Here is a 26031-nt window from a genome sequence, read left to right as displayed (position 1 = left end):
TGTTCTTGGGATTAATCCTTGCCTCTTGTTATTATCCAAAATAAAAAGGGGTTAATGTTAACAGTGTGTGAGGTCAAGGACTCGAATTAGAAAAGGCATTAAGATGAAAGTGGAGAGTAAGGTTTGGGTGAGGGTGATTTAGATTTACATATTCATGAGCAAGAGATATTGAGATTCTTCCTCTTCCTTCCTGAGCTGAGCCAGTGCTTTGGAAAACACTTGAATTATTTTACTGCCAGTACAGCGTGGGCAGCTGTGTTCATAAAGTAAAGGAGTAAATAAAGCGATTACTGTGCCCTTCCTGTGACTTGAGAATTGTCTTTGATGAAGTGCCTTTCTTTAGTCAAAATTTACCTCATTTCAAGAATATCTAAACTTTCAAGTTAATGTGATAATTAGGGTCTTATTTACCAGAAAGGTGAGAACTTTGGGGGAAGTAGAGGTTTCAGTTAATGTTTCTCTCTTACTCTGTGTTGATGGTTTGGTGTTTTTGCCTTTTTTCATCTATGTGTTTAATAAAGCTACTTTCTTGTTTTCTGAAACCATTAGATTTTAAATAGCTTGTCCTCCCCTAAGGTGTTTCCTATCATCTAGGCTGTCATTTGGGTAACGTTTGTATCAGTATGTATGTACTTGGAAGAATAGCCCTGGGTTTCAAGAAGGTGCCACCTCCATCTTCCCTTATTGGCAGATTTTCATTTCTGTATTTGCTTTTCTTACCTCTAGTGAATAAATGCTTTCACTGTGGCAGTCTGCCAAGCCCTTGCTGATTTGAATATGATATTCTTTTAGCCCACTTCACCTAAGTTTCCAGAAGACTTCGATGATGGAGAGCATACAAAGCAGGTAATTTTCTGATGCTTTAAACACCATCTTCACTCTTGGGTTTTAATTACTATTTTTCTTTTTCAATTAGTAATCTTCTGCCACTCATTCTCGTGTCCTGGGAACAATGTAGAGGGAAAATCAAAAGATAAAGCACTTAACACGTCACTAATCTTGAAATACACCATAAAAATGCCAAGGATTGGCACAGAAAATTAACAAACTACAGAGTTCTTTTGTGTGGTTCATTGTGCTTTTGAAGTGCTATTTGGAACCTTGCCTTCCAAAAAAAAGAGAATGCTTTTATAGCTCATTGTTTTAGAGAAAGCTTAGGACTTTAAGAAAAGAAAAGTAATTTAAAACTACCATTTTGTTCTGTTTTGTGGTTCAAGTAGTTCAGATTATGAAGGGGAAGAAGACCAGACAGTCTGAAGTTACAGTATTTTAGAGCAAAATAATTTCTCCTCCATGCTATAAATATCGGAATGTGTGTGTGTGTGGCTTGTCATAGGTTAATATTGGCGCCCAGCTAGTCTAAAAGAATAATTATTAGGGAACTTATGTATTGTACTTCTGGTGTGCACTTCTTAGTTGGTTGTTTGTCTTGGTGAAACGTTTGTGATTAATACTCTTGTCATATGGACATTTATTTCTTAAACTGACCTTTCTTAACAATTATAATTATGATAAAATTCCTTATTTAAATAACAGTCCTGCATCACATAACAGTCATGCTTCACATACAACAGCAGTCCCATCCTATCAAATAAAAGGGTAATATGCAAATTAATCATCACTCCATCACAAAGATGGTGGCGCCCAGTCCTCTCAGCCCCGCCGGAGTCCCCCAGTCCTGAGGGGGCGGCCGCTGAGAACGGGCAGCATGAGTGGCCTGGCGGAATACTTGCTTTGTCGCCGTAGCGATGAGGCAAGCGTTCTATGCCTGGCCTGGGATGGGCCTCTCAGCCGCGGAGAGCCTCTGGGCAGCGGGTGTGGAGCGGCCAGGCCCCGCAGAGAGCTACTGGTGCACGGATTCGTGCGCAGGGCTACTAGTTAAGATTATAATGGAGCTGAAAAATTCCTGTCGCCTAATATTATCATATCCATCTTAATGTTGTAGCACAAGACTTTCATTACTCACACGTTAGTGATGGTGCAGTGTAAGCAAATAAACTATGCTGTCAGTTTTATCCTATCTAATAAAAGAGTAATATGCAAATTAACCATCACTCTGCTACACCCACAAGCCACACCCACAAGTCAATCAGGAGCAAATATGCAAATAAATCCAACCAAGATGGCTACAGCCACAGAGAACAGGAGGGAGGCTTGGGTTTCCCTGGCAATGGAGGAAGCCAAGCTTTCTGCCTGCCCTTGCTGGCCTAGGCCTCCACTCAAGGCTACAAAGTTTCAATTATAGAAGGTAAGCAAATCCAAACAGAAATGGCGGCAGCAACGGAGCTGGAAAGAGCGGGAGGCTAGGGTTGCCCCTGGCAATGGAGGAAGCCAAGCTTTCCACACACCCTGGCCTGCCCAGGCCTCCGCTTAAGGCTACAAAGTTTCAATTATAGAAGATACATAAAACCCAGATACCAGGGCCTCCGCTTGGGTTGCCAGGGGGTGTAGCTGGCCTGCAAACCACCACAGGCCCCTTGCCCGGCCGCCCCATGCCCCAAGGGAACCCCCACCCTGATCTGGGACATCCTTCAGGGCAAACCAGCCAGCCCCCACCCATGCACCAGGCCTCTATCCTATCTAATAAAAGAGTAATATGCAGATTGACCATCACTCCAACACACAAGATTGCTGCCCCCATGTGGTCAAAGATCCTGCTCCCACATGGATACAAGATGGCCACCACAAGATGGCCAGCAGGGGAGGGCAATTGGGAGGGACCAGGCTGGCAGAGGAGGGAAGTTGGGGGTGACCGGTCATGCAGGGAAGGGCAGATGGGGGGGACCCAGGCCTGTAGAGGAGAGCAGTTGTGGGGGACCAGGCCTGCAGGGGAGGGCAGTTAGAGGTCACCAGGCCGGCAGAGGAGGGAAGTTAGGGGTGACCAGGCCTGCAGGGGAGAGCAGTTAGGGGCAAATAGGCTGGCAGGGGAGCAGTTAGGCATCAATCAGGCTGGCAGGGGAGTGGTTAGGGGGTGATCAGGCTGGCAGGCAGAAGCAGTTAGGGGCAATCAGGAAGGCAGGCAGGCGAGCAGTTGGGTGCCAGCAGTCCTGGATTGTGAGAGGGATGTCCGACTGCCCATTTAGGCCCAAGGGATCGGGCCTAAACGGGCAGTCGGACATCCCTCGAGGGGTCCCAGATTGGAGAGGGTGCAGGCTGGGCTGAGGGACACCCCCCGCCCCATGCACGAATTTCGTGCACCGGGCCTCTAGTAAAAGTATAGCACACAATTATAGTAGCGAGCTATCCCACCGAGGTTTGTGTACTGTGATGTTCTTACAGTGATGGAATTGCCTAAGGACTCATTTTTCAGAACATATCCCTGTCTTTAAGTAGTATGACTGTATTAATGTTGAGAGAAACCTAGCTAGAACATGGCATTAATTTGCTATTATTTTACATATGTTTTTGTTGATTTTTAGAAGAAGGGAGAGGGATAGCGAGATAGAAACATCGATGAGAGAGAGGAACATCATTGATTGCTGCCTCCTGCTTACGCCCTACTGGAGACTGAGCCCACAGCCCAGGCACGTGCCCTGACTGGGAATCGAACTGATGACCTCTTGGTTCTTGGGTTGACTCTCAACCACTGAGCTACACCGGCCAGGCTAATTTCTTGCATATTAATTATGTAGCTGGGTGGACAATTCACTTTTCTAGACTTTCCATTTCCTCACCTGCAAAATAAAGGGATTAAATACCCTTAAATATCCTGTAATGCTGTAGTGCTTATCTAGTGGCTAGAGGGGCCTGTTCTGCCTCATCTATTGAATTAGTAAAGACCATTAGAAAGAACATTGAGTTGTGTTTCTTCTTCTTTTGTTAGTTATTATTTCTTAGCTGAGTCATTTCTGTGTTTCCAGACGTCATAAGAAAATGTTCATTTCATTGAACATTAGTGAAATGTTCCCCATAACAAGGTCAGTCTTATTCAGTATTTCCACATGAATGTTGGCAGCTGTGGTGGCTCAGGAACTTTATTAAACTGTAAACGTGAGAGCAACTATATAGACCATTTCTCACAACGGAATTGTTCTCCGTCACAAGTACTTACTAGGCACCCCTGAGCGTTTGTGTTTGGACTATGTAAAAACTGATAAAACCACTGCCACCGCCGCTTCCCACAAGGCAGCCATTGCTTCTTATCTGAAAGGAGGCAGCATAGGAAATGCTTATAGATGCGTGTAACACAGTGTTCACCACACAGGGTTTAAGCAGTATATCAGGGTCTGTTGTGCTGAATAGGCTATTGTTTTTACCACTTTAATTTGGCAACATTTTCATAAAAGTTGTATCATGTCCGTTTCTTTACATGAAAAGCAATTACCTGTCTCTTTATTCCAGCCTAACACTAGGATAGGAGTTTGGGGATTGGGGTGGTGAGGGGAGCATATATTAAAGATATATAATTAGAAAATGCTGCTGGGGGCGGGGGAAGGGCAGGAGGGGGGGAGCGTAGAGGGGGTAAGAGATCAACCAAAGAACTTATATGCATATAAGCATAACAAAAGGACACAGACTATGGGGGAGGGGGGAGTGAAGGCTGGTGCTGGGGGGCGGGGGCAGGCTGGGAGAGGGAGAGGACAATGGGGGGAAAGGGGACATATGTAATACTTTAAACAATAAAGAATTAAAGAAAAGAAAATGCTTAATAATAGTCATCTAAAAATTGAGATGTTTCTGATGTCAGCTAGTCTTCTAACTCCTTATAAATCCTTATTATAAACAAGAGAATTAAGGAATCATTATGGAACGTTTCAAAGGTTTGTATTACCCTCAAAAGAAAGGTTTATATTACCTGCTTAATGGGTAGTAGCTGATATAGTAGAAGATATAGAGTAACATAAATCAAGAGAATTCAAGGGAATGGTATCAATATAGATAACATAAATGGAGAAGAGAAAATGAAAACAAGATGTTTTACACTGCTTTAAGGATTCCAGCAGCTACTGCACATAATTTCTACTGAAATTAGACATCGAAAGGATTTGTTTTATATTTTCACCGTTTCTTGGATTCAGTATTTTGTGTGTTTAGAAGGCCTGAGTTCTGCTTCTAGGTAGTTGTTGAGGATTTTTTGGGTCATTTATGTCAATAAAATATAAAAAGGGCCTCTGTTACCCAGGGGTCCTCAAACTTTTTAAACAGGGGGCCAGTTCACTGTCCCCCAGACCATTGGAGGGCCAGACTATAGTTTAAAAAAAACAAAACTATGAACAAAAATTCCTATGCACACTGCACATATCTTATTTTGAAGTAAAAAAACAAAACAGCAAAAACACCCGCATGTGGCCCGTGGGCCGTAGTTTGAGGACGCCTGCGCTTGAGATATGGTTTCATGGCCCCTTCCCAGCATGTAAGCCTTCTTTCACAGAACACTGTCAGCTTTCTGAAGAACAGGATGACCCTGTGAATAACATGGCCGTCAATGGCATGATCCTGACGTTGCTTGGGATAAACTGTTTTGTCTTGGGTTGCTTGCTCTGCAAAAACAGGATGTGGTTAATATGCTTAAAAGTGGTCCCCCACAAAGGGTCGCTGCTGCTCTCTGGTCTCCCTGCGTGGAGAAAGGCAGAGCAGTCGCCCTTTGGCTGGCCAGCCGGCTAATAAAGGCTTCCTAAATTTAAAAAAAAAAAAAAAAAAAAAAAAAGGGCCTCTGTTACACTGTTGCACAGCACTGTGGGCCCATTGCCTATTGAAGTGCAGGGAGGAAAATGACAAATTCAGAAACCTTCAGAAATGAAAATGCACCCACTCAGTGCAAGAAGTATGGTGTCTTGTCTTTGACTGGAAGCAACCACCGGCTTGTCAGGAGAATTCCTGAGCACCATCTGTTGCTTCTCCTCACTGGAATGCCTGGGTTTTGTTATAGAAATCTGTCATCTCCTGGCTGTTGAACCACGATCCAGCAAAGCGGCCCACAGCCACAGAACTGCTCAAGAGTGAGCTGCTGCCCCCACCGCAGATGGAGGAGTCGGAGCTGCACGAGGTGCTGCACCACACGCTGGCCAACGTGGACGGGAAGGCCTATCGCACCATGATGGCCCAGATCTTCTCCCAGCGCATCCCCCCTGCCATCGACTACACCTATGACAGCGACATACTGAAGGTGGGCTTAAGCAGGGCTTCGATAGAGAGCTGTACCTGGTTCACAGAAGGATCAAGTCAGTTTCTAATTTTTCATGGATTCCTTTAAGGCCTCCAACATAAATTCTTAATCTGAGGTCTGTGTATGCAAAACGTGTGCATTTGTATTCTGGGAAGAACCATTTGAAGGAATGTCTGACCCACCCCCCAGGAGATCAGAAGGAGTGCTTTTAGAGACTGACCTGGCCCAGCTGTCCACAGCCAAAGACATCGGCCAGCTCAGCTACAGATGAGGTAGCCAGTAACTCCCAGTGCTGGCTGCACGTCAGACTCTCCGGGGAGACCCTTTGACAATACAGATGCCCATTCTAGTGACAGGATCTCCAGGTGTGAGGTACTTGAAGAATCTGTTTGAAAGCTCCCAGCTGGTTTCTGAAGGATAGCCAGGGTTGAGAGCTGTCAGTGTTTTCTTTAAAAAAAAGAGGGTAAAAAAAAATGTATCTGCCCCCCGCCCCTCTCTGTCTTCTCTGCACTGGGAGCAGCTCCCCTCATCCCCTGAAAATGTATGCCTGCGCCACGTTTGTCTGCACCCCTCCTTGGTCAGGAGCGCCTCTCAGCTGAGCCGGTCACTGTCTGCAGTGGTGCTGAAATGACCAGAGACACTGCAGATGAGAGCCTCAGCAGCTTGGCAGCCCACGTCCCCTGACCTCGCTTATTTCTAGTCGCAGCTTCCAAACCAGTGTCATTTCAAGGGACATCGACACAGCAGCCAAGTTCATTGGGGCTGGGGCTGCCAAAGTAGGGGTGGCCGGCTCTGGGGCCGGAGTTGGGACTGTGTTTGGGAGCCTGATCGTTGGTTATGCCAGGAACCCTTCTCTGAGGCAACAGCTCTTCTCCTACGCCATCTGGGCTTTGCCCTCTCAGAGGCCATGGGGCTCCTCTGCCTGATGGTGGCCTTTCTCATCCTCTTCGCCATGGGAAGGAGCTGTCTCCACCTCCCATAGTTCTTTCTCTCGTGTCCTTTTCCTGTACCTCCCCAGGTAGCCTGGGGAAAGTGGTTGGCTCAGGTTTTGACAGAAGGAAGACAAATAAATATTGAAATAATAAGAAAAAATTATCTGAAGTAATATAGCAAAATGTTGAAATTTGATAAAGTTGAGTAGGTGAATAACAGATTTTTGTTATATTGTCTGTATGTTTAAAATATGATATAATTTTCAAAGAGCAATAGAGGAAGTGAGAAGGTTTGTGGTAGATCAGTATAAATGTTGGGGTCAAACAGATTTTGCTGGCTGGCAATATTAGAAAGATACAGAATTATGGGTGACTCCTGTCTTTTTGCCTCTCCGTTGTTTTTAAATTTTCTCTAGTGACATAGTGCTACTTCCCTAATAAGAAGCAAGTGAAAAGGAGAGCTCTTTACAAAATATCTAATGTGAATCCCTTAGCTTGTGGGAGAGGGCCTGATGCTGTTAGGGGTTTGCTTGCTCCACGGTGGCGCCGAGAGTCCTTAGGGGGAATGTGTGTATTTGACTAGCTCTCTCTCGGAAGGGCAAATACCAGCCTGGTTAAGAGTTTGGACTCTGAACGTAGCTGGCCCTCCGCAAGCAGGACGTGCTGTGAGACTTGTGCTTTCTCTAACCTGACTATGTTCAGAAAGGGACTAACATGTTGAAATCTCTTCAGTGACCCTCAGAACAAGCAATGTAATGAAAGCCACAGATTAATATTTTAGGTGATCCTTTTGATTAACCCTTGATAACATTTTAATTGATCCTGTTTTTAGGGCAACTTTTCAATCCGTATAGCCAAGATGCAGCAGCATGTGTGTGAGACCATCATCCGCATCTTTAAAAGACACGGTATATACTTTTGAAAAAATCATATGCCTTCTTAAAAGATGTTGTTGTTTTCATCATTAAGAAGTACTATTGCCCTAGCTGGTTTTGCTAGGGCAATAGTACTAATTGAGGATGGATCCCTCGATTCCTGTCAAGGGCACATGCCTGGGTTGTGGGATCCATCCCCAGTGGGGAGCGTGCAGGAGGCAGCCAATCAGTGATTCTCTCTCATCATTGATGTTTCTGTTTCTCTCTCCCTCTCCCTTCCTCTCTGAAATCAACAAAAATATATTTAAAAGGAAAAAAGTATTGTTAATGGGTTTGGGTGCAATTATATTTTACTTTTAAATTAAATTACAAGCAACTGACATCATGTGAAATTTAAGCTTATTTGTACAATCCAGCTTGTTAAGGAGAAACATTTTAATATTACAACCTTGCCACTAAAGTACAGCTGGTTTACGGAGTCAGAAATATGACTAGATTGTCAAAGTTAACCTTAGGGGAGCTCTCTATTGAGAACTGACCATAGACTGGTGATGATTTCCACAGTCCCCATAGCAGGGGACCCGACTGTCAGGTTTGTGTTCATTTTAACTTGCCTCCTCGGAAAAATGATTAGTTATTTTTTTCTAATTTGGTTTAGGAGCTGTCCAGTTGTGTACCCCACTACTGCTTCCCCGAAATAGGCAAATATACGAGCACAACGAGGCCGCCTTATTCATGGACCACAGCGGGATGCTGGTGATGCTTCCTTTCGACCTGAGGGTGAGGCTGGGTACACTCTGCTGGCAGTTCAGATGCCATGTCTGGTCGTAGGGCTGGCATGTCTGTTAAAGGATTACTCCCACCAATCTTTTTGTTTTGGGGTGTTTTTTTGTTTTTGTTTTTTTTGTTTTGTTTTGTTTTGTTGCTGAACTTACAATCTAAATGTCGCCCTTAGGAGACATATGTTCAAGGAAGTTGTTGGGGTGAGGGCATTATTGGAATTCAGTAATCCTTTGTCCCTGTGTACATCCACTTTGTTAATCGCACAAGGAAGTGTTTTTGGCCCTAGAAACTGAACCCTGCACTGCAGGTGCCATGTCTGCTCCTCGTGGTTGAGCTCTGCCGAATGACCTTAGCACATTAACCAGGCCCGCTGAGACAAATACGTGGAGTTTTTATCTACTTCCTGGGCAGATCTTTGCTAATTTTCTAACATGTTAATGTCTAGAACAACTAAATTCTTATAACAGCAGTGTCTGCTAATGGGCTGTGCTGGAATCTGCTCATGCTTGCTTTCCTTCCGGTCCCCAGGGTTCCCTCTGACAACACTCTTACCAGTTGTTCACTCACAGGGTTGGCTGCTGACAAGCCCATGTGTAGCACTGTCCGTGCATAAGACAGACACGAGTTTAATACTCCTAATGTACAGAAAGCACTTATAAGTAGAGGAATGAGCAAAAGGTATAACCAGGAAATTCTCACAAGAAATGCACAGGGCTGATAAACTTCTGAGTGTACAGCCTCACTAATAATGAGGAGATAGCAAGCAAAGCTATCTCCACTTCACCCACCAGACTGGCAAAAATATTTCAGTTAATACCCAGAGATGCCAAGAGTGATGGGAATGTAAATCGCTAAACCTTTAGAAAAGTAATCTGAAAGTATTTACTAAAATAAAAAAAATGTTTCTGATACACAAACTATACCCTGTGAACCAGGAACTCCACTGTGAGGAATTGAGTTAAAGAAAAATACAAATGCATTGGTGTATGAATATTAAAAGGATGTTTATTGCTATATTATTGTGGTGGTCAAAATCTGAAAACTGCATGTGTATCTATAGGAAAATGGTTGAATAATTTACTATGGAATATTAAAGAGGTATAAGATAAAAATACATGTATATGTATTTAGTTATACCCATATCTATATTTGATCTGTAGAAATGTCCATAGGGTAGTGTTAGGTAGGGGGAAAAGTATGTTTCAAAGGAACTCTAATATGACCCTATTTTTATTATAAAGAAAGAGAGACACTTAAAAAACAACAACCGAGTGTGTGCATAAGGTGCACTATGTTTGCATCATCTGGTGTGTGTGTGGTATAAACATGCCCTCACGTGCATGTGAACGGCCACAAACGCCAGCTTGTTTGTAGCACCACAGAGTGAAGTGTCAAGGAATACACTGAATCTTTGACTGTGTATTACTGGGGAGGGCATGGAATCAAGGCATTTCCTTCTTCATACCTTTGTGGTGCAGCTTATTGCAATAACATGTTTTGCTTTTCCGGTTTAAGAAAAAATTCTTCCATATTCTTGGCTTGTTTTTCTTATACAGTAAGCAAAGTGATTTGGGATTATTTTGAGTGAGAAGTGAGTCAATAGCATATCAGACAGCTGGGCTCTGTTAAAGGAAGGGTAGGAGTACAGACATTTACACAGTGATACTTAAAACTGGTTGCTTCTTCTCTAGATGTTAGGAGACGAAAATATAAATTTTTAAACATAGCTCCTTTTCTGTGAGCTGATAGTCAATTACAAAAGATAAAAAGTAATTACCCTTTAGAATTTAACCCATTGGTTAACGATGCTCTCAGATCTCTTGGGACAATCTGAAAATGGTTTTATAAGTTTTGATGATTATTAGTGGGTAGTTATTAAACATTTCTCCTAAAAGATCGGTAGGAAAATCAAGAAATTCATCACAAGAGATAATGCCCATGTTGATTGCATTATCATAAATGACACTTAAAATGTTTCACAAATAACTTGCACTGATTTTAACTTGGCATAATAAAATTTGGCAGAGTATATTTAACTAAAAGTGAATTTTTCTCAAACTTAAAAACCTAAAAAATACCACAATGAATAAGTCTCACCAACCTTATTATGTCCAGCAGTGGGGTCTGCTGCTGACTGACACAGTCAGGAACATTTCAAGGAACAGGAATGACAAGCAGTGCACAGCTTTGTGAATGTACTAACGACCACAGAATTGTACACTTTAAAAGGGTTGAACTCTATGGTATATGAGTCACATCTCAATGAAGCTGTTACTTAAAAACTAAAAGGAGTGTGCTAGTTGACACATCTTGACATTGACCTTTGACACTTTGTTTCTCAGGTTCCTTTTGCAAGATACGTGGCAAGAAATAATATATTGAATTTAAAACGGTAAGAAACAATGAGGATTTCATTGGTGGATGTGGGGAAAAACCCAGGAAGAATGTTTTATCTCCTGTGATCCTTATACAGCAAAGAATTTGGGGTTTAAGTATTGAGTTTGGAATATGGTCAAAAACCCAGGCACGTAGCCCTTTCTATAAAGCGATGAGGACAGTCAGCCTCCTCTTCGGGAGGAAGGTGGCAGTTGGGTGGGTACTGAAACTCCTGCAGTCTGTTCTGTGACTGCTGAATATCCCCAAGCAACATCACTAATTATTTTCATGAGTAGTAGCTTGGAAAAATAACATCTGGCTGTTCTTGATGGCCCCTTTTAAAACTTAATTGGAGGGACAAATGGCCAGTGGTCCCTGCGTGAAAACTGCCTGCATAGGTAACGGAACAAAAGCTGTGTGTAGGGAAGTGGAGTTTTGATGGTTATTAGTGGGATAACCATCAGCAGCAGTGCTGAACCAGCAGGATTAACCAGCAGGAGTGCTGAACACCAGCAGCTCCGGGCACTTAGCACCGGGAAAGTTTTTGTACATTCAGATACCACAGGGCTCTGACACCCAGGTCTCCATAAATTGGAACAGTATTGTCATCCGCGAGGCACCCTACTTTAAGGCTCCTTTCCTCAAAAGAAATCACAGCTCTTTACATGCTTTTATTCTCAGCTGCAAGTGAACAATTAATAGTCATAGTCCTAAGGTGTGGGTATCACTGTGTGGGAAGCAAGCACTTAGGTAAAGTTATTTTTGTGTGAAATGTCATCTCTATTTCAGACATTTAATGAAAACTGGGAATTGGAACCTAGGCCATAAGGCAAGACTGTTCTGGGGAAATCTGTCTTTAGGCTTTCTTTGTCATACCACTGATTAATTTTTTCATAGCTGTTACTTTTATCTTGTTCAAAAACGTCTTATGCGTATTTGATTCCAGTAAGCAATGGCCTTAGAAATCAGGTTTCTCTCTCCAGGTACTGCATAGAACGTGTGTTCAGACCTCGCAAATTAGACCGATTTCATCCCAAAGAACTTCTGGAATGTGCGTTTGATATCGTCACCTCCACCACCAACAGCTCTCTGCCCACGGCTGAAGTCATCTACACTATCTACGAAATCATCCAAGAGTTTCCAGCCCTTCAGGTTCCTTTCTGCATTCTAACATTCTGAGGTTCCCCCACCGAGTCCTTCATCAGAGCTGCACCCCAGCTGTGCTGACAGTGAATCACTGTCACTAAAGTGGCACAAGAGTTTGATGATGTTGCTTTTGAGTTTTACCCCGGGCGCTTACCTCAGCCTTGAAAGGAACAGCCTTTGTTTTTATCTGTTTGTTTTGTTTTGAGGGAAGGGTGTTGCTTTTCTGCCTATTCTTCCAAAATGGAAGAAATTAGGCTGATTCCTAGGATGCTTTTTTTAGCAGGTTCATGGCCTCTTCAGAGCCCTTGGTGGGTCCCTCCTATACTTGAGCTCTCAACTCCCCAACTTCACTTTTCCTCATGTCTGCATGCTCCCTAGCCACTACTCTTAGCCCGAGGTTTGGCTCTCAGGCCTTCCCTCCCGATTCCATGGGCCTGCGCTGTTCACTCCCATCGCAGTTCCTTCTCTTGAAAGACTTCTCTACCCAGCCATGGGGTTGGCCCATTTTCCCCAGGAAGCCTGACTGCTCCCCCATTGATGGACTGGCCCCCTTTCCTTTTCAACTCTCACTTGACACAAGACATCACCTGCTGCCTTGAGTTGTGTTGGTTGTTAGTTGTTCAGTCAGAGTGTGTGCTCTTTTTTTTTTTTTTTTCAAACTATAAGAGAAAGTTTATTTAGAAAGTTGCAGAGGTAGTAGAAGTGAGCCAGTTTAGCAGAAAGACAAAGTAGCATGCCTAGGGGGGAATTTGAGGGGAAGGTAAAGCACCCTCACCCTCGTGCTCTCAGAGGCAGAACTCGCCCGGGTGTGTGCTCTTTTGGGGCAGAACCTGTGCCCACTTTTCTGCATGCCCCACGGCACCGAGCTCAGGACACAGCTCGCAGCTCGGAACGCTCATTAATTGACAAAAGTAAGGATAGCTATTTCCCTAACCTGTGCTTACAAAGTCAGTTACCACTGAACCAGGCCTTTTCCCTCTTGAAATCTGAATTTGCTCAGGCTTTTTAACATAGCTGAACGCCAAAGTACTTCGATGTATGTAATAAAGTGTTGAATGGTATTATACTGTTTGACTACAACAAATGAAAAAGATGTATATGAAAAAATAAGCTAGAAAGTAATATGCTAAAATTCAGTCTTTCACGCTCAGTCGTTTCATGTGTTAGGGTCGTAAATTGGTAGTGAGATCTTAGGTTTGGTCATGTACCTACATTGCTTTTATAATTAAAATAGTCTCTTTTTTTGGGGGGGTATCCTAGGAAAGAAATTACAGTATTTACTTGAACCATACCATGTTATTGAAAGCAATACTCTTACACTGTGGGATCCCAGAAGATAAACTCAGTCAAGTCTACATTATTCTGTATGATGCCGTGGTAAGCATTTAATTACTTTCACTTGATGATAGTTCATGAGCATTTTCTTAGTGATGTAGCCATAACATTGAATTTAGAGTTGTATCTCCTTCCCTCATTGCTGTAAGGTAAAAGAACCAATTCTCTGATTATATCAACAGTTAACAAGTTGAGCTTTTATTCTGGACTAGTGACTTCCAGGGTGTGTGTGGGGTTTTTTAAGGGTAACTTCTGATTTTATAAAGACCAAATTGTCTTATTTCATTTGTAAGATAATAAAGTTCTTCACTAACCTACTTCTGGAGGCAAAAAATCAGTCCTGATACTTGCTAATAATGACCTTTATTGAGCACCTACCCATGCGGCAAGCATTAGTCTAATCTTCTTACGTGAGTTAACTCACTCCATCCTCACAAGTGCTGTTATTATACTTAATTTACAGAGGCCAAGAGAAGGGAGTATTAATATTGAGATAAAAGACTTATTCCCTGCCCTTAATTCTTCCAGCCTACCCGTGCTTACCAGCAAAGTCATTTATAGATTTGGATTGGTTGAACTGGGAAGAGTGGTTTAAATCTCTGTTGGAGCTTCATTTACCACCTCTTTCCTGTGGGACCAGGGCAGTGGCACCTCCAGTTCCTCTTCATAATTAGCCACATCATAGTAGAGTCCAGAGGGAAAACACTGAAAATTTTATTTTCTTTAAATATATATTTTTTTATTTTAGAGAGAGAGGAAGGGAGAGGGATAGAGAGATAGAAACATCAATCGACCGCCTCCTGTACACCCCTACCAGGGATTGAGACCGCAACCCAGGTGCAGGGGCCTGATGTGGCGGGGGCCAAACATGGCGGGGATCTCCCTTTTCCATGGCCAGCACGGAAAGAGAGATGAAATTGGTTCTTGGTAGAGGCGGCCAGGGATTGAGAAATAATAGACAAAGAGAAAAAGCTGGGTCTAGGTCAGTGATGGCGAACCTATGACACGCGTGTCAGCACTGCCTCGCGTAGCCATTTCTGATGACACGTGGCCGCATGCTGAGGATGAAACATTTGCTGCTCCTGAGGATGAAACATTTATGACTAGAGTCTTGGAGTTAGTTTTTTCCTCAAAGTGACACACTACCCGAGTTATGCTCAGTTTTTTGGCGAAGTTTGACACACCAAGCTCAAAAGGTTGCCCATCACTGGTCTAGGTGGATCTTCTGTGTCTTGCTGAGGCCACAGAACAGATCCAGACTGCAAAGCTGAGGCTTTATTTATAATCAGGGACAAACAAGGTAATCTACAATGTTGTTGTAAGTTTCACTTGTTTTGGCAGCACTTGCTGCCCCTCCCACAGCCCACTAGCTACCCAGGAAAGATCTAGGGATCAGTCACAAGATCAAGCTTAATTATGCTTAGAGGACTGAGCCCTCCAAGCTGGGACTTGTTTGCGACTTTGCCAGCAGGTCAGTCCGAGGCTTAACCCTATAACCGCTTCCTACACCCAGGCATGTGCCCTGACCGGGAATCAAACCAGTGACCTCTTGGTTCATGGGTCAATGCTCAACCAGCTGAGCCACACCAGCCGGGCTGAAAATTTTAAATCGTGTGATATTATGAGGCTGGGATGGAGGTGAATGCTTACTTATCTTTTATAATTTTTTTCTTGTTAAATATTTTTTTATAACAAATAAGCATCTAGGAGATTCAGTAACTAACAGTACCAGTCTCTGGTTAAGGCAGAACAAATAGTGAAACAAATTGTTTTTTATACACCAAAAGGCTTACCTAACTTTTCTTTCATCTGTCAGGTATACCTCGAGGCCTCTAACATTACTGTCCGTTTCTAGTGGTTCTTTCCTCCCCCAAAATGCTGCTGCTGTGTAGCAGTGACAGATACAATACGTCAGTCAGACACTGGCCCCAGGGGTCTTGCAGAGGCCTCAGGTCAGCCTTGTTCATACCCCACAGCCACAGCCCAACTGCCAGCGTGGGGTGAAATGCGGAGCCTGTCCGTCCGTGGTTTTTACCAGGGGGACAGATCAGCTGACTCCCTCCCGCACAAACAGAAACGCGCTGGTCAGGCCTGTCCACCTCAGAGTTGCCTCATCATTCAGCAAGTGCAACTTTCCCCTTTTTAATTCTTTCATGTAAGGGTTTTTCACAATTTAAAATAATGATAAGTTTTATATGAATTGGGGGAAAAATCTTTTGTAAATTACAGAATTAATACATCTTTCATGACTAGGAGTAGTTTATCCAAAATGAAGACTGTACTTAACAGAATTAGCCTGGAAATTGTACCTTGTTCAGGGTCATTTGGTCCCTCTCATTTTACCTTTTTCTTCTACATTAGACAGAAAAGCTGACGAGGAGAGAAGTGGAAGCTAAATTTTGTAATCTGTCTTTGTCTCCTAATAGTGTAAGTACCTTCTCATGGTGTTATTACAGCTCTCTGTGAATTTGTGAGACCAGAAAATGTCACCAAATTCTTGCTGCAGTCAGCCAGCAGCACTGCCTGCTGCCTCACAGACGGTTTTCCCTGAGTGTTAATAGGTACCATGGCAACATGGGACTAAGGGAAGAGAGAAACCAGTGCTGAGATCAAAAAAAGCCTCTCCACGCTGCGGCTTAATGTGCTGTAATCATCCTGTTCTTTCTCCATCATCAGAACCCTCTTCACACCCTTGTGAAGGCGTGCCTGTGGGCCCTCCTGCTGAGCAGACCTAGTACCAGCTCTCCTCTTCTGAAATAGACTCTGTGGGACTAGAATGAGGCACAGAGCTCTGCAGATGAATGGGCACCCACCCATCCTGCAACCCCTCCCCACCAGGGTCTTCTAACACCTGAGAACTAAATTAAGGCTCTTGCTTTCCTGATACATTTCCTGCTCCTAAATTCTTGTGTTTGATCCCACTGGCCGTGAGGAACGTCTCCCGGGGTAACCAGGTTTATTGTATTCTCCCTACCGGCATCAGATTGGGCCCAGATCTTGGGCATAGTCACCCACACTTAACTGAGCTGCTGCAACGCAGAAGACAACAGGGATTTCTTACATTTTTCTGAATATTTACATAGGAAGAGAGATTGTAAAAACCTTTCCAGAACCCTGTAGCCCTTGGACAGACATGATCCTGTGATCAGCAGAACTCATACATGGGAGAGGTTAAAATGTGACCATACTCAGGTCAGGCAGAGCTAGGGAGAGAATGAGTGGGTTGAGGAGTCTGCAGACTGCTTTCAGTTCTTAATTAGGCTTGGCCTTTGAAAAGACATGAGGGGGCGGGGGAGCGAGAGACATGAGGGGACACCTGTAGCATGTATTCACCCTCAGCTCTTTAAAACAGTTTCACAGGCACACAGAGACCACAGTTGAGAGAAATCACCCCTACAGTTTGCAGGGAGGGAAAGTAGACCAGATAAATAGCACTGGGAGTTCTAGAAATTCAGCTAGGTTAGATTTTAAATGTTAAATATTGGAGGAGATATTGATGATATGCAAAGTGATCCAATGGCATAGCATTCTAATACAAAAAACGGTATTTACATAAAACCCTAGACATGCACACAGCACATACTATGTTCACAAATAGTGGAATGTATAAATAGCACAAAGAATCTGCTCAACAAACTGCCCGATTCAGTAATTCCCTACCCGAAGGTTTAAGCCCAAAAGGTTCTTTGAACTAATGTCCTATTTCAAAGCTATTTCACACTTGCACATGAAGCTGCATTGGTTGCTAAAGTGTTAGCTTCTTTTCGCTAAATTTCTATTCACTGGTCATTTGATGATGATAAGCATTGATTCAAAGTTATGTGTTCAGTTAGTTTAAAATGGAACAATTAGTATCTAATAAAGGCAGTTGGTACTCTCATTATTTAAAAATGGAACTCTAAGCACATTAAAAACAAGAGTAGAATGCTGCAAAACAGTTTCAAATATCTGGCCCTGTCTTATTTACAAACTAGAGGCCTGGTGCACGAAATACGTGCACAGGGGTGGGGGTCCCTCAGCCCGGCCTGCACCCTCTCCAATCTGGGACCCCTCGGGGGATGTCCGACTGCCCTGTGGGATGGGGCCTAAATCAGCAGTTGGACATCCCTCTCACAGTCTGGAACCACTGGCTCCTAACTGCTTGCCTGATCGCCCCTAACTGCCTCTGCTTGCCAGCCTGATCACCCCTTAACTGGTCCCCTGATGGCCTGGTCGCCCACTAACTGCCCCCCTGCTGGCCTGGTCATGCCCTAACTGCCCTCCTGCCGGCCTGGCCACCTCCTAACTGTCCAGAAGTCCAGTCGACCTGATCTAATTAGCATATTACCCTTTTATTAGTATAGATGAGGCACTGAGGCCCAAAGAGATACTGTGAGTTGTACAAAGTGGCATGCGTTAGATGATGATAGGGGGTGGACCCAACCCTGAGGGTGTTGACTCTAGTGCTTCTGGTGTTTTATTAATGGGGAAATTTAATGTTAGAATTATTGAGAAGAAATTACTTTATTAAGAGAAAATAATTAAATGAGACCATTTTAAAATTAAAATATTTTATCTTTAGTAAAGAGATTTTAACATTCTTATTTTTAAAAAATAATTTATGATTATGTGAAACTATATTAAGCTGACTGTTCATTTAACTCTTAATTTCCAGGTGCCAATTTAGAGTTGAACCAGGTTCTGCTTGCCTACAGCCTTAAAATAGCTACAATTTTGCTTCTTAATAATTTCCACTTTAGCTCCTGGAAGTTTTCTCTCTGGTCTTATGATCCCAGTTATTGCCTCCTCACTTGCTCTGTGCCAGCGACTGTGCCGGCCGCAGAGAGGTCATCGCTAGCCCCCACCCTCTCCTGGGAAGGACCATGTATACAGGTGGCAAGAGCCAGGAGCTGGGGTCAGGGTCTGAAAGACCAGGAGGCTGCCTGCAGGCGATGACATCTAGCTGCACCCGCCAGATACAAATAGGAATCGGTCAGGCAGAGGGAGGAGAGGGGATTTCTGACTGCTTTGGTGTGGTATTAGACAGAACAAGTCAGACGTTGCCTTCCTGTCCCCAGCCCCCCGTTTGTATGGCTGTAGGAATCGGAATTCATGAGAATGAGGATGGAAAGGGGAACACTATTGGCTTGACAATATAATGGAGGGGAGGTGGGGGCAGCCGGGGAGAGGTCAGTGGGGGGAAAAGAAGACTTACGTAATACTTTAAACAATAAAGAATTTAAATTAAAAAAAAGAAAGAAAGAAAATATAATGGAAGCTCTGCTAGAACGAAACTGCTCTGCTGGGGTCAGCATTAACTATGAGTAAGTGTGTGGCTTAAAAATGAACTTGTGAGGAGGCAGGTGCCTGAAGCACTTCTATGAGGCGCCTTAGAGTTGTTGGAAAAGGATAATCCTCATTTGGGATTGTGGTAAGGGCTAAAATGACCTTCAACTACCAAACCCTCTTCTTGGAGGTATGTGTACGAAACCCAGTGCAAAGGAAGTCTTCCCTGCTGTGGACTGCAAGCTAACTGTGCCTCTTTGCTTTCTAGCTGTGTCGACTCTACAAATTTATTGAGCAGAAGGGAGATTTGCAAGATCTAACACCAACAATAAATTCATTAATAAAACAGAAAACGGGCGTTGCCCAGCTGGTGAAGTATGGCTTAAAAGATCTAGAGGAGGTTGTTGGGCTGTTGAAGAAACTTGGCATAAAGTTACAGGTTTGGCAATTGTTTGATTCTGTCGGTTCAGATTTGTAGTGTTAATAACAGCACAAGAGGGAAATGGGTTTATTGTATTAATGCTAATAAGTGTTTTATTGTTCCAGAAAAGCTCTGCTTTCTACATTTTGCAACATTTGATATCTAGTAATAATTTTGTCTTCAATCAGAATTTCTGTGCAAGCATCTCGATTCCTGTTGTGCAGCAATTCTTATTGTCATTTAGCCTTAGAGAAGACAGCAGTTTCTCTTACTTGGCGGGCTATAGTGAAACAGACTTTGTACCAGATCTTACTGAATATTTGGTTTATGCTAAATAGATTGTTCTGATGCTATTGATGGAAAACAGTGCCTTTGATACGGTTGTGTGGCATTTCGCTTGGCAGGTCTTGATCAATTTGGGCTTGGTTTACAAGGTGCAGCAGCACAGCGGGATCATCTTCCAGTTTGTGGCGTTCATCAGACGGAGGCAAAGGGCTATCTCTGAAATCCTTGCAGCTGGTGGCAGATATGACCTGCTGGTGAGGCCTGGCCCCAGATCTGTTGATCTGTTCTGGCTTAATTTCATTTATTCCTCAACTTGTTATTTTGAACATTTTCAAACCTACAGAAAAATAGAACCAATAGTATAGTTGAACACCTGTATATCTTTGTTGATTTACCTCTGAGTACAGGCGTGTGTGTGTGTGTGTGTGTGTGTGTGTGTGTGTGTGTGTGTTTATTTTATAGAGGGAGGAAGGGAGAGAGAGAAACATCGATGTGAGAGAGATACATCTATCGGTTGCCTCCCGTACACACCCGGACCAGGGATCAAACCCGAAACCTTCCAGTGCACTGAACGATGCTCAAACCAACTGAGCCACACCAAGCTAAACATAACTTTTATCTAGAATAGAAATGTCTTGTGAACCACACTTGTAATGTTTTTAAACTTTTATTTTGAAATAATTATAGATTTATAGGAAGTTGCAAAGATAGTACAGAGAAGTTCATGTAACTTTTACCCAATTTCTTCCAATGGTTAAACCTGGCATCCTATATAATAAGAGAGGAATTTGCTAATTATCCATTACGCCATGAGGCGTAATGACTGACCACGTACAACCTGGATCACGGATCTACAGGAGGGTGGGGCAGTGAACAACAAGTGGGTGGTGGAGAGCTACAGGAGGGGGCAGGGCAGCAAGCTATGAGGGGGGTAAGGAGAGAGGGGAGCGGGGGGAGCTACAGGAGGGTGGGGCAGTGGGCAGAGAGCTACAGGAGGGCGGCAGAGAGCTACTGGCGCACGGATTCGTGCGCAGGGCTACTAGTAACCTAATGAAATGTCAACACCAGGAAATGGACATTGATTTACTGTATGTGTATAATTGCAGAAACCTTATCTGCCTTTATATCCCTTTATTTCATCCCCATTTATCATGTAGTTGTCTTAAATGCTTCCTCTACATACATTGAGATCCATATCAGAAAGTGTTATGCTTATTACTTTGATTGTCAAACTCTGAGAAACTCAAGAGAAGAAGAAAGTCTGTTGTATTTCTTCAACATTTCTGGTTTCTTATGAGAAATCTGCTGTTATTTGAATTATTTTTTTCACTATAGGAAAAGTGATTCTCACTCGATGGTTTTAAAGAGGTGTGGTTTGTTTGTTTTTTTTTGTCTTTAGTTTGAGGTTTATTTATGATGTGTCTTGGCTGTAATAGGGCAGGTATTATCTAAAAGTTTTCTGTCCTACTGGGTTGCCTCTTGTGTGGTCTTTTAGCCAGAAAAAGCAGGTTTTCATCAGGGCTTTTTTATTGTTTTTCCTTGGCATGTCTGGGTTGCCAGTTTCTCTGGCACCCAATTTAGGACATATGAGGCAAAGACCAAACCCAGGGAACTAGCCACATGTCATGTGGTTTCTGGCCAGTTTGCTGCCTTCTCTTCACTTCAGAATCTTTTTATATTTGTTTTATGTAGTGTCCAGGATTTTTAGCTGTACTTAGCAATAAGAATAGGGAGAAGTGGACTTATCCATCTTGGGTACAGAACCTATATGTTGCCCTAGCTGGTTTGGCTCAGTGGATAGAGCATCGGCCTGCAGACTACAGGGTCCCAGGTTCGATTCCGGCCAAGGGCACATGCCTGGGTTGCGGGCTCAATCCCCCCCAGTAGGGGACATGCAGGAGGCAGCCACTCAATGATTCTGTGTCATCATTGATGTTTCTCTCTCTCTAGCTCTCCCTTCCTCTCTGAAATCAATAAAAATATATGAAAAAAAATATGTTACATTTTAAATTATATAGTAACATAAAATAAGTAAAAAGAAACAGGTAGAATTAATTTTAATAATGTATTTCATTTAATATAAAATATATCCAAAGTATTATTTCACCATGTAATCAAAATTTTTTAAATTATTAATGAGATATTTTACTTTTTTTAAATTCTGAATCTTTGCAACCAGTGTGTATTTTACATATAGCACATGTCAGTTCAGATTAGCCATATTTCAAGTGCTCAAGCACATATGGCTAGTGGCTGCCCTATTGAACAGTACAGTTCTAGATGTCACATTTACCTAAGTTTGCATGTGGGCTTGCTGCTGTCTCTTACACACACACACACACACACACACACACACACACACACATACACACACACGCACACACGCGCGTGCGACTGTTTGTTGAACCCTTTGATGATAAGTTGCTGAGAGTGCATGCACCCTAATCATTGCTTTGCCCGTAATTTCAATTTCTTCTCTATTTCGTAACCAGAACTGTGTGTCTTCCTCTGCAGATTCCCCAGTTTAGAGGGCCACAGGCTCTGGGGCCAGTTCCCACTGCCATTGGGGTCAGCATAGCGATAGACAAGATATCTGCTGCTGTCCTCAACATGGAAGAACCTGTAAGTACCGGCTTTGCTTTCCAGTGTGCCTTGAGTCGTCTTCCATTCCATCGTCATTTACATGGAGCCCAGATGTGGCAGTGATAGATTTGGGTTTGGTAGATTTTCTTTGCCATGATAGACAAGCCAAAAACTTGTTGTGAGTCCTTGCCTTCTTTCTGTCCTTAGCCTCTAGCTGGGGAACCTCGACAATCCATCCTTCCTTTCCTAGCCTCGCTCTTCATCTGTAATGAGCTCTGTAGGTGTGAGGTGTTATAGTTGTTAACAGGCTCATATCAAAACCCCTTGTTCAGAAATCCTGCTGTACTCTGCAGAGCTAAAAATGGTTCTTTTTCCTTTGTGTTTCAAGCAAGATTAGTTTTCCTGGAGGGTAGTTTTGAAATAATAGCTATCTTAAATGACAAATATTAAAGGTTTTTACTGTGCTATTTTACTATATAATTTTGAAGTAAAGGCTTCCGCCCATATGTTGCTGTACAAGATTTCAAAATGCCGGCCTTCGTATGAGGGCTGCGTCCATCCTGGGGCTGGTCCCGCCTACATGCCCGTAGTCTGGCTCCTCTAATGTCATCACTCTGTTTCTGATCCAGGTTTCAATAAGCTCTTGTGACCTCCTGGTCGTAAGTGTTGGCCAGATGTCCATGTCCAGGGCCATCAACATAACCCAGAAACTCTGGACGGCGGGAATCACAGCAGAAATCATGTATGACTGGTCACAGGTAATGAGGCACAGTGAATGGAATGCAAATAGTCATGGCTTCCATGGGGAATCATCCTCTACCACTTTGGGTTCTCAAACTCTATCTCTGAGGTTACAGTTGCTTCCTGTATTCGTTTTTGATTGCAGCAGTAATAAATCACCACAAACTTAGTGGCTAAAAACAACACAAGTTTATTAGCTTACATTTCTGGAATTCAAAAGTCTGAAATCAGTATTAACTGGACTCAACACAAGGTGTCAATAGGGTTATTCCTTCTGAAGGCTTTGTGGGGAGAGTCCTTTTCCAGCTTCTAGAGGCTCCTGCATTCTTTGGCTCATAGCCCCATCCTCCATCTTCAAACATGGCAGAGTAGCATCTCCTGTCCTCTCTGACCTATGCTTCTGTCCTTACATTCTCTAACTCTGACCCTCCTATCTCCTTCTTATAAGGACCCTTGTGATTACTCTGGGCCCACCCAGATAATCCAGGATAATCTCCCTATCTCAAGATCCTTAACGCTAGCACATCTACAAAGTCCCTTGTACCATATAAGGTAATATATTCACAGGACCTGGGGATTAAGACGTGGATGGACACCTTTACAATCCATTATCCACCCTACCACACTTCCCAAGGGCATTCTGTGTTTAGTGTGTTTGTAGCTTTATATCCTCAGACCTCCCATAGCTGACTGAATACTTGCCTATCCTTTAGAACGTGGGGCCTTTAGATAACTAACTTCTTGCTGCCATGAGCAGATCACAGAAGGGGTTGTACCCCTGGGTGATCATCCAAGTTGTACACGTTTACCCACACTCAAGGTGCCCCAGATCCTGAAGAGACGCCTGGGGAAGCAGAGCCCCCTCCCTCCCTCCTGCTCCTTTCACATCACCTGCCAAGTCATTTATGAAGCTGCTGTTGTCCATTTTTGTGTTATATAAAAATTCATGTCAGAAGTAGGCTGAGCAATAATTTTGTTTTTATTGATTTCAGAGAAGAAGGGAGAGGGAGAGAGATAGAAACATCAATGATGAGAGAGAATCATTGATCGGCTGCCTCCTGCACGCCCCACACTGGGGATCGAGCCCGCAGCCCAGGCATGTGCCCTGCCAGGAATTGAACCATGACCTCCTGGTTCATAGGTCAACACTCAACCACTGAGCCACGCCGGCCAGGTGCGATGATTTTGTTGTTGTTCAGGTGCGATAATTTTTAATCATTTTCCAGAGCAGTATCTCTTCCATTTGTTAACTTGTTTCCTAAGTTGTTAGAGAAGTGCTCTGTCTTACCGTAAAATATAAACCCAGTAATGTGACTTCAGTCCTGCAATGTGACATCCCCCTGCAGGCTTCTCTCCTCTCATGTTCTTTGTTTTATGATTCAGTTCTGCTTTTCACTCTCCACTATTTCTTTTGTTGCCTTTGCTTTCCTCAAAGGCCTTTTCTGTGTCTATGTGTGTGTGTGTGTGTTATAATTTCTGGCACCTTCCCTCAAGATTTGAAGCTTCTGAAAACCTCTTACTGTGTCCTGACCACACTGCCCATGGACCCTTAAAACAATAGTGAAAGTAATGAAAGCAAAAGAGGTCTCATTCCTCCCTTGAATTCGGCTTAATATTTATAACCCCTGAAGTCAGCATGTTCACTTTGAGAATACAATTGAACACAGTGTTTTCATTCTTTTTAATTCCTTGAAGCGGCTCCAGGTGCTCTGTGCTATTTCATACACTGTTCATTTGTTTCAGTCCCAAGAGGAACTACAGGAGTACTGCCGACATCATGAAATCACCTATGTGGCCCTTGTGTCAGATAAAGAAGGAAGCCATGTCAAGGTAAAGACCAGAGAAAATCTTTCACAATTCAGTAGATTTCCAAAGCTCTGTTAACTGTGGAGCACCCCACTTCCCACCTGCCTGTGCGTGGAAATCCATTACTTTGCTCTCCCTCTGAATTGCTGGACTCATTATTGGAGAGAATATAAAATAAGAAAGAGAGACTCTGAACACTTCCTTAGAGCTTAAAAAAAAATAACGGTGGCTGTAGTTTTTTCCTAATTTTCTTCCCTTGTTTTCTTTTTCATCCAAGAAAATAATAATAATTAGAGCTGATACTGCTGACTGGCATATTCTCTGGCTACTTACTAACCAGTTTTACTGTGTTGCATGTAATTAAAAATGCTCAAACTGAAACTACTTCATAACCTTTATTTCTGTTTTTAAAGGGGAAAATAAACAAAACATTTTTCTCCTTGTTTTTCTCTTATAATGTCTTTGTCTAGTTTTAATATGAAGGTAATATTGGCTTCATAAAATGAAATGGACAGTGTTCTCTCCTTTTGTGTTTTCTGGAAGATTTGTTTAGAATTAGTATTATTTAATCCTCATTTATTTGGTGAAGTTCACCAATAAAGCCACATGGGCTTAGGTATAGAGCTATTCAGGTTGCCTCTTCGTGAGTGAGTTCTGGTAGTTTGTATCTTTCCTAGAATGTTTCCATTTCATCTAAGTTCCCAAATATTCCCTGTTCTTTCACTATCCATAAGATCTGTAGTGATATCCTCTTTCATTCCTGACATTGGTAATTTATGTCTCCCATCTTTTTTTTCTTGATCAGCCTGACCAGAGGTTTATCAATTTTGTCTTTTCAGAGAACCAGCTTTTGATGTCTGAGTTTTCTTTATTTTTTATCGGTTTTCTATTTTATTGATTTCTATTCTTTATTATTTTTTTAACCTGATAATTTTGGATTTAGTTTATTTTTCTAGTTTCTCTGACAGAACTTTACATCAGGGTTTGACAGACTACAACCTACATACAGGTCAAATCCAGCCCACAGCCTATTTTTGCATGGCCTGTGGGCCACAAACCCTTTTTATGTTCTTGGTTTAAAAAGAAAAAGAGTGTGACAGAGACAGTGTGTGGCCTGCAAAGTTTAAATGTTTACTATCTAGCCCTTTACAGGAAAAAAAAAAAAAATGCTGGCCACCTGGCTTAGATCACAGATTATATAATTTCTTCTTTTCTAAGTATAAGCATTTAATGCTATAAATTTCACTCTACATATAGCATTAGTTGCATACAATTTATTTAGTACTTTTTATTTTCACTTAGTTCAGAATATTTCTAATTTCCTTGATGATTTCTTCTTTTATCCATAGGTTATTTACTAGTAGAAGTGTGTGTTTC

At 42.8% G+C, this 26031-nt stretch overlaps 1 protein-coding gene and 1 pseudogene across 1 annotated transcript in view; both read left to right on the top strand.

The window, feature by feature from the left end:
* EIF2AK4 (eukaryotic translation initiation factor 2 alpha kinase 4) overlaps window positions 1–26031 on the top strand; it is a 100530-nt gene that overhangs the window by 56590 nt on the left and 17909 nt on the right. The window contains exons 20-32 of the mRNA XM_054716364.1: window positions 793–846; window positions 5870–6106; window positions 7871–7946; window positions 8572–8693; window positions 11039–11088; window positions 12056–12224; window positions 13479–13595; window positions 15915–15980; window positions 19087–19257; window positions 19644–19778; window positions 22039–22146; window positions 22737–22865; window positions 24592–24678. Of these exons, the coding sequence (XP_054572339.1) occupies window positions 793–846; window positions 5870–6106; window positions 7871–7946; window positions 8572–8693; window positions 11039–11088; window positions 12056–12224; window positions 13479–13595; window positions 15915–15980; window positions 19087–19257; window positions 19644–19778; window positions 22039–22146; window positions 22737–22865; window positions 24592–24678 (1521 nt within the window). The remainder of the gene's footprint in view (window positions 1–792; window positions 847–5869; window positions 6107–7870; window positions 7947–8571; window positions 8694–11038; window positions 11089–12055; window positions 12225–13478; window positions 13596–15914; window positions 15981–19086; window positions 19258–19643; window positions 19779–22038; window positions 22147–22736; window positions 22866–24591; window positions 24679–26031) is intronic.
* LOC103287473 (ATP synthase F(0) complex subunit C2, mitochondrial-like) lies at window positions 6597–7088 on the top strand (annotated as a pseudogene).

Source organism: Eptesicus fuscus, chromosome 5 (assembly GCF_027574615.1).
Source record: "Eptesicus fuscus isolate TK198812 chromosome 5, DD_ASM_mEF_20220401, whole genome shotgun sequence".
Taxonomy (NCBI): domain Eukaryota; kingdom Metazoa; phylum Chordata; class Mammalia; order Chiroptera; family Vespertilionidae; genus Eptesicus; species Eptesicus fuscus.
The sequence above is the reverse complement of the archived record's forward strand: the minus strand, read 5'-3'. Positions and strand labels throughout refer to the sequence as shown.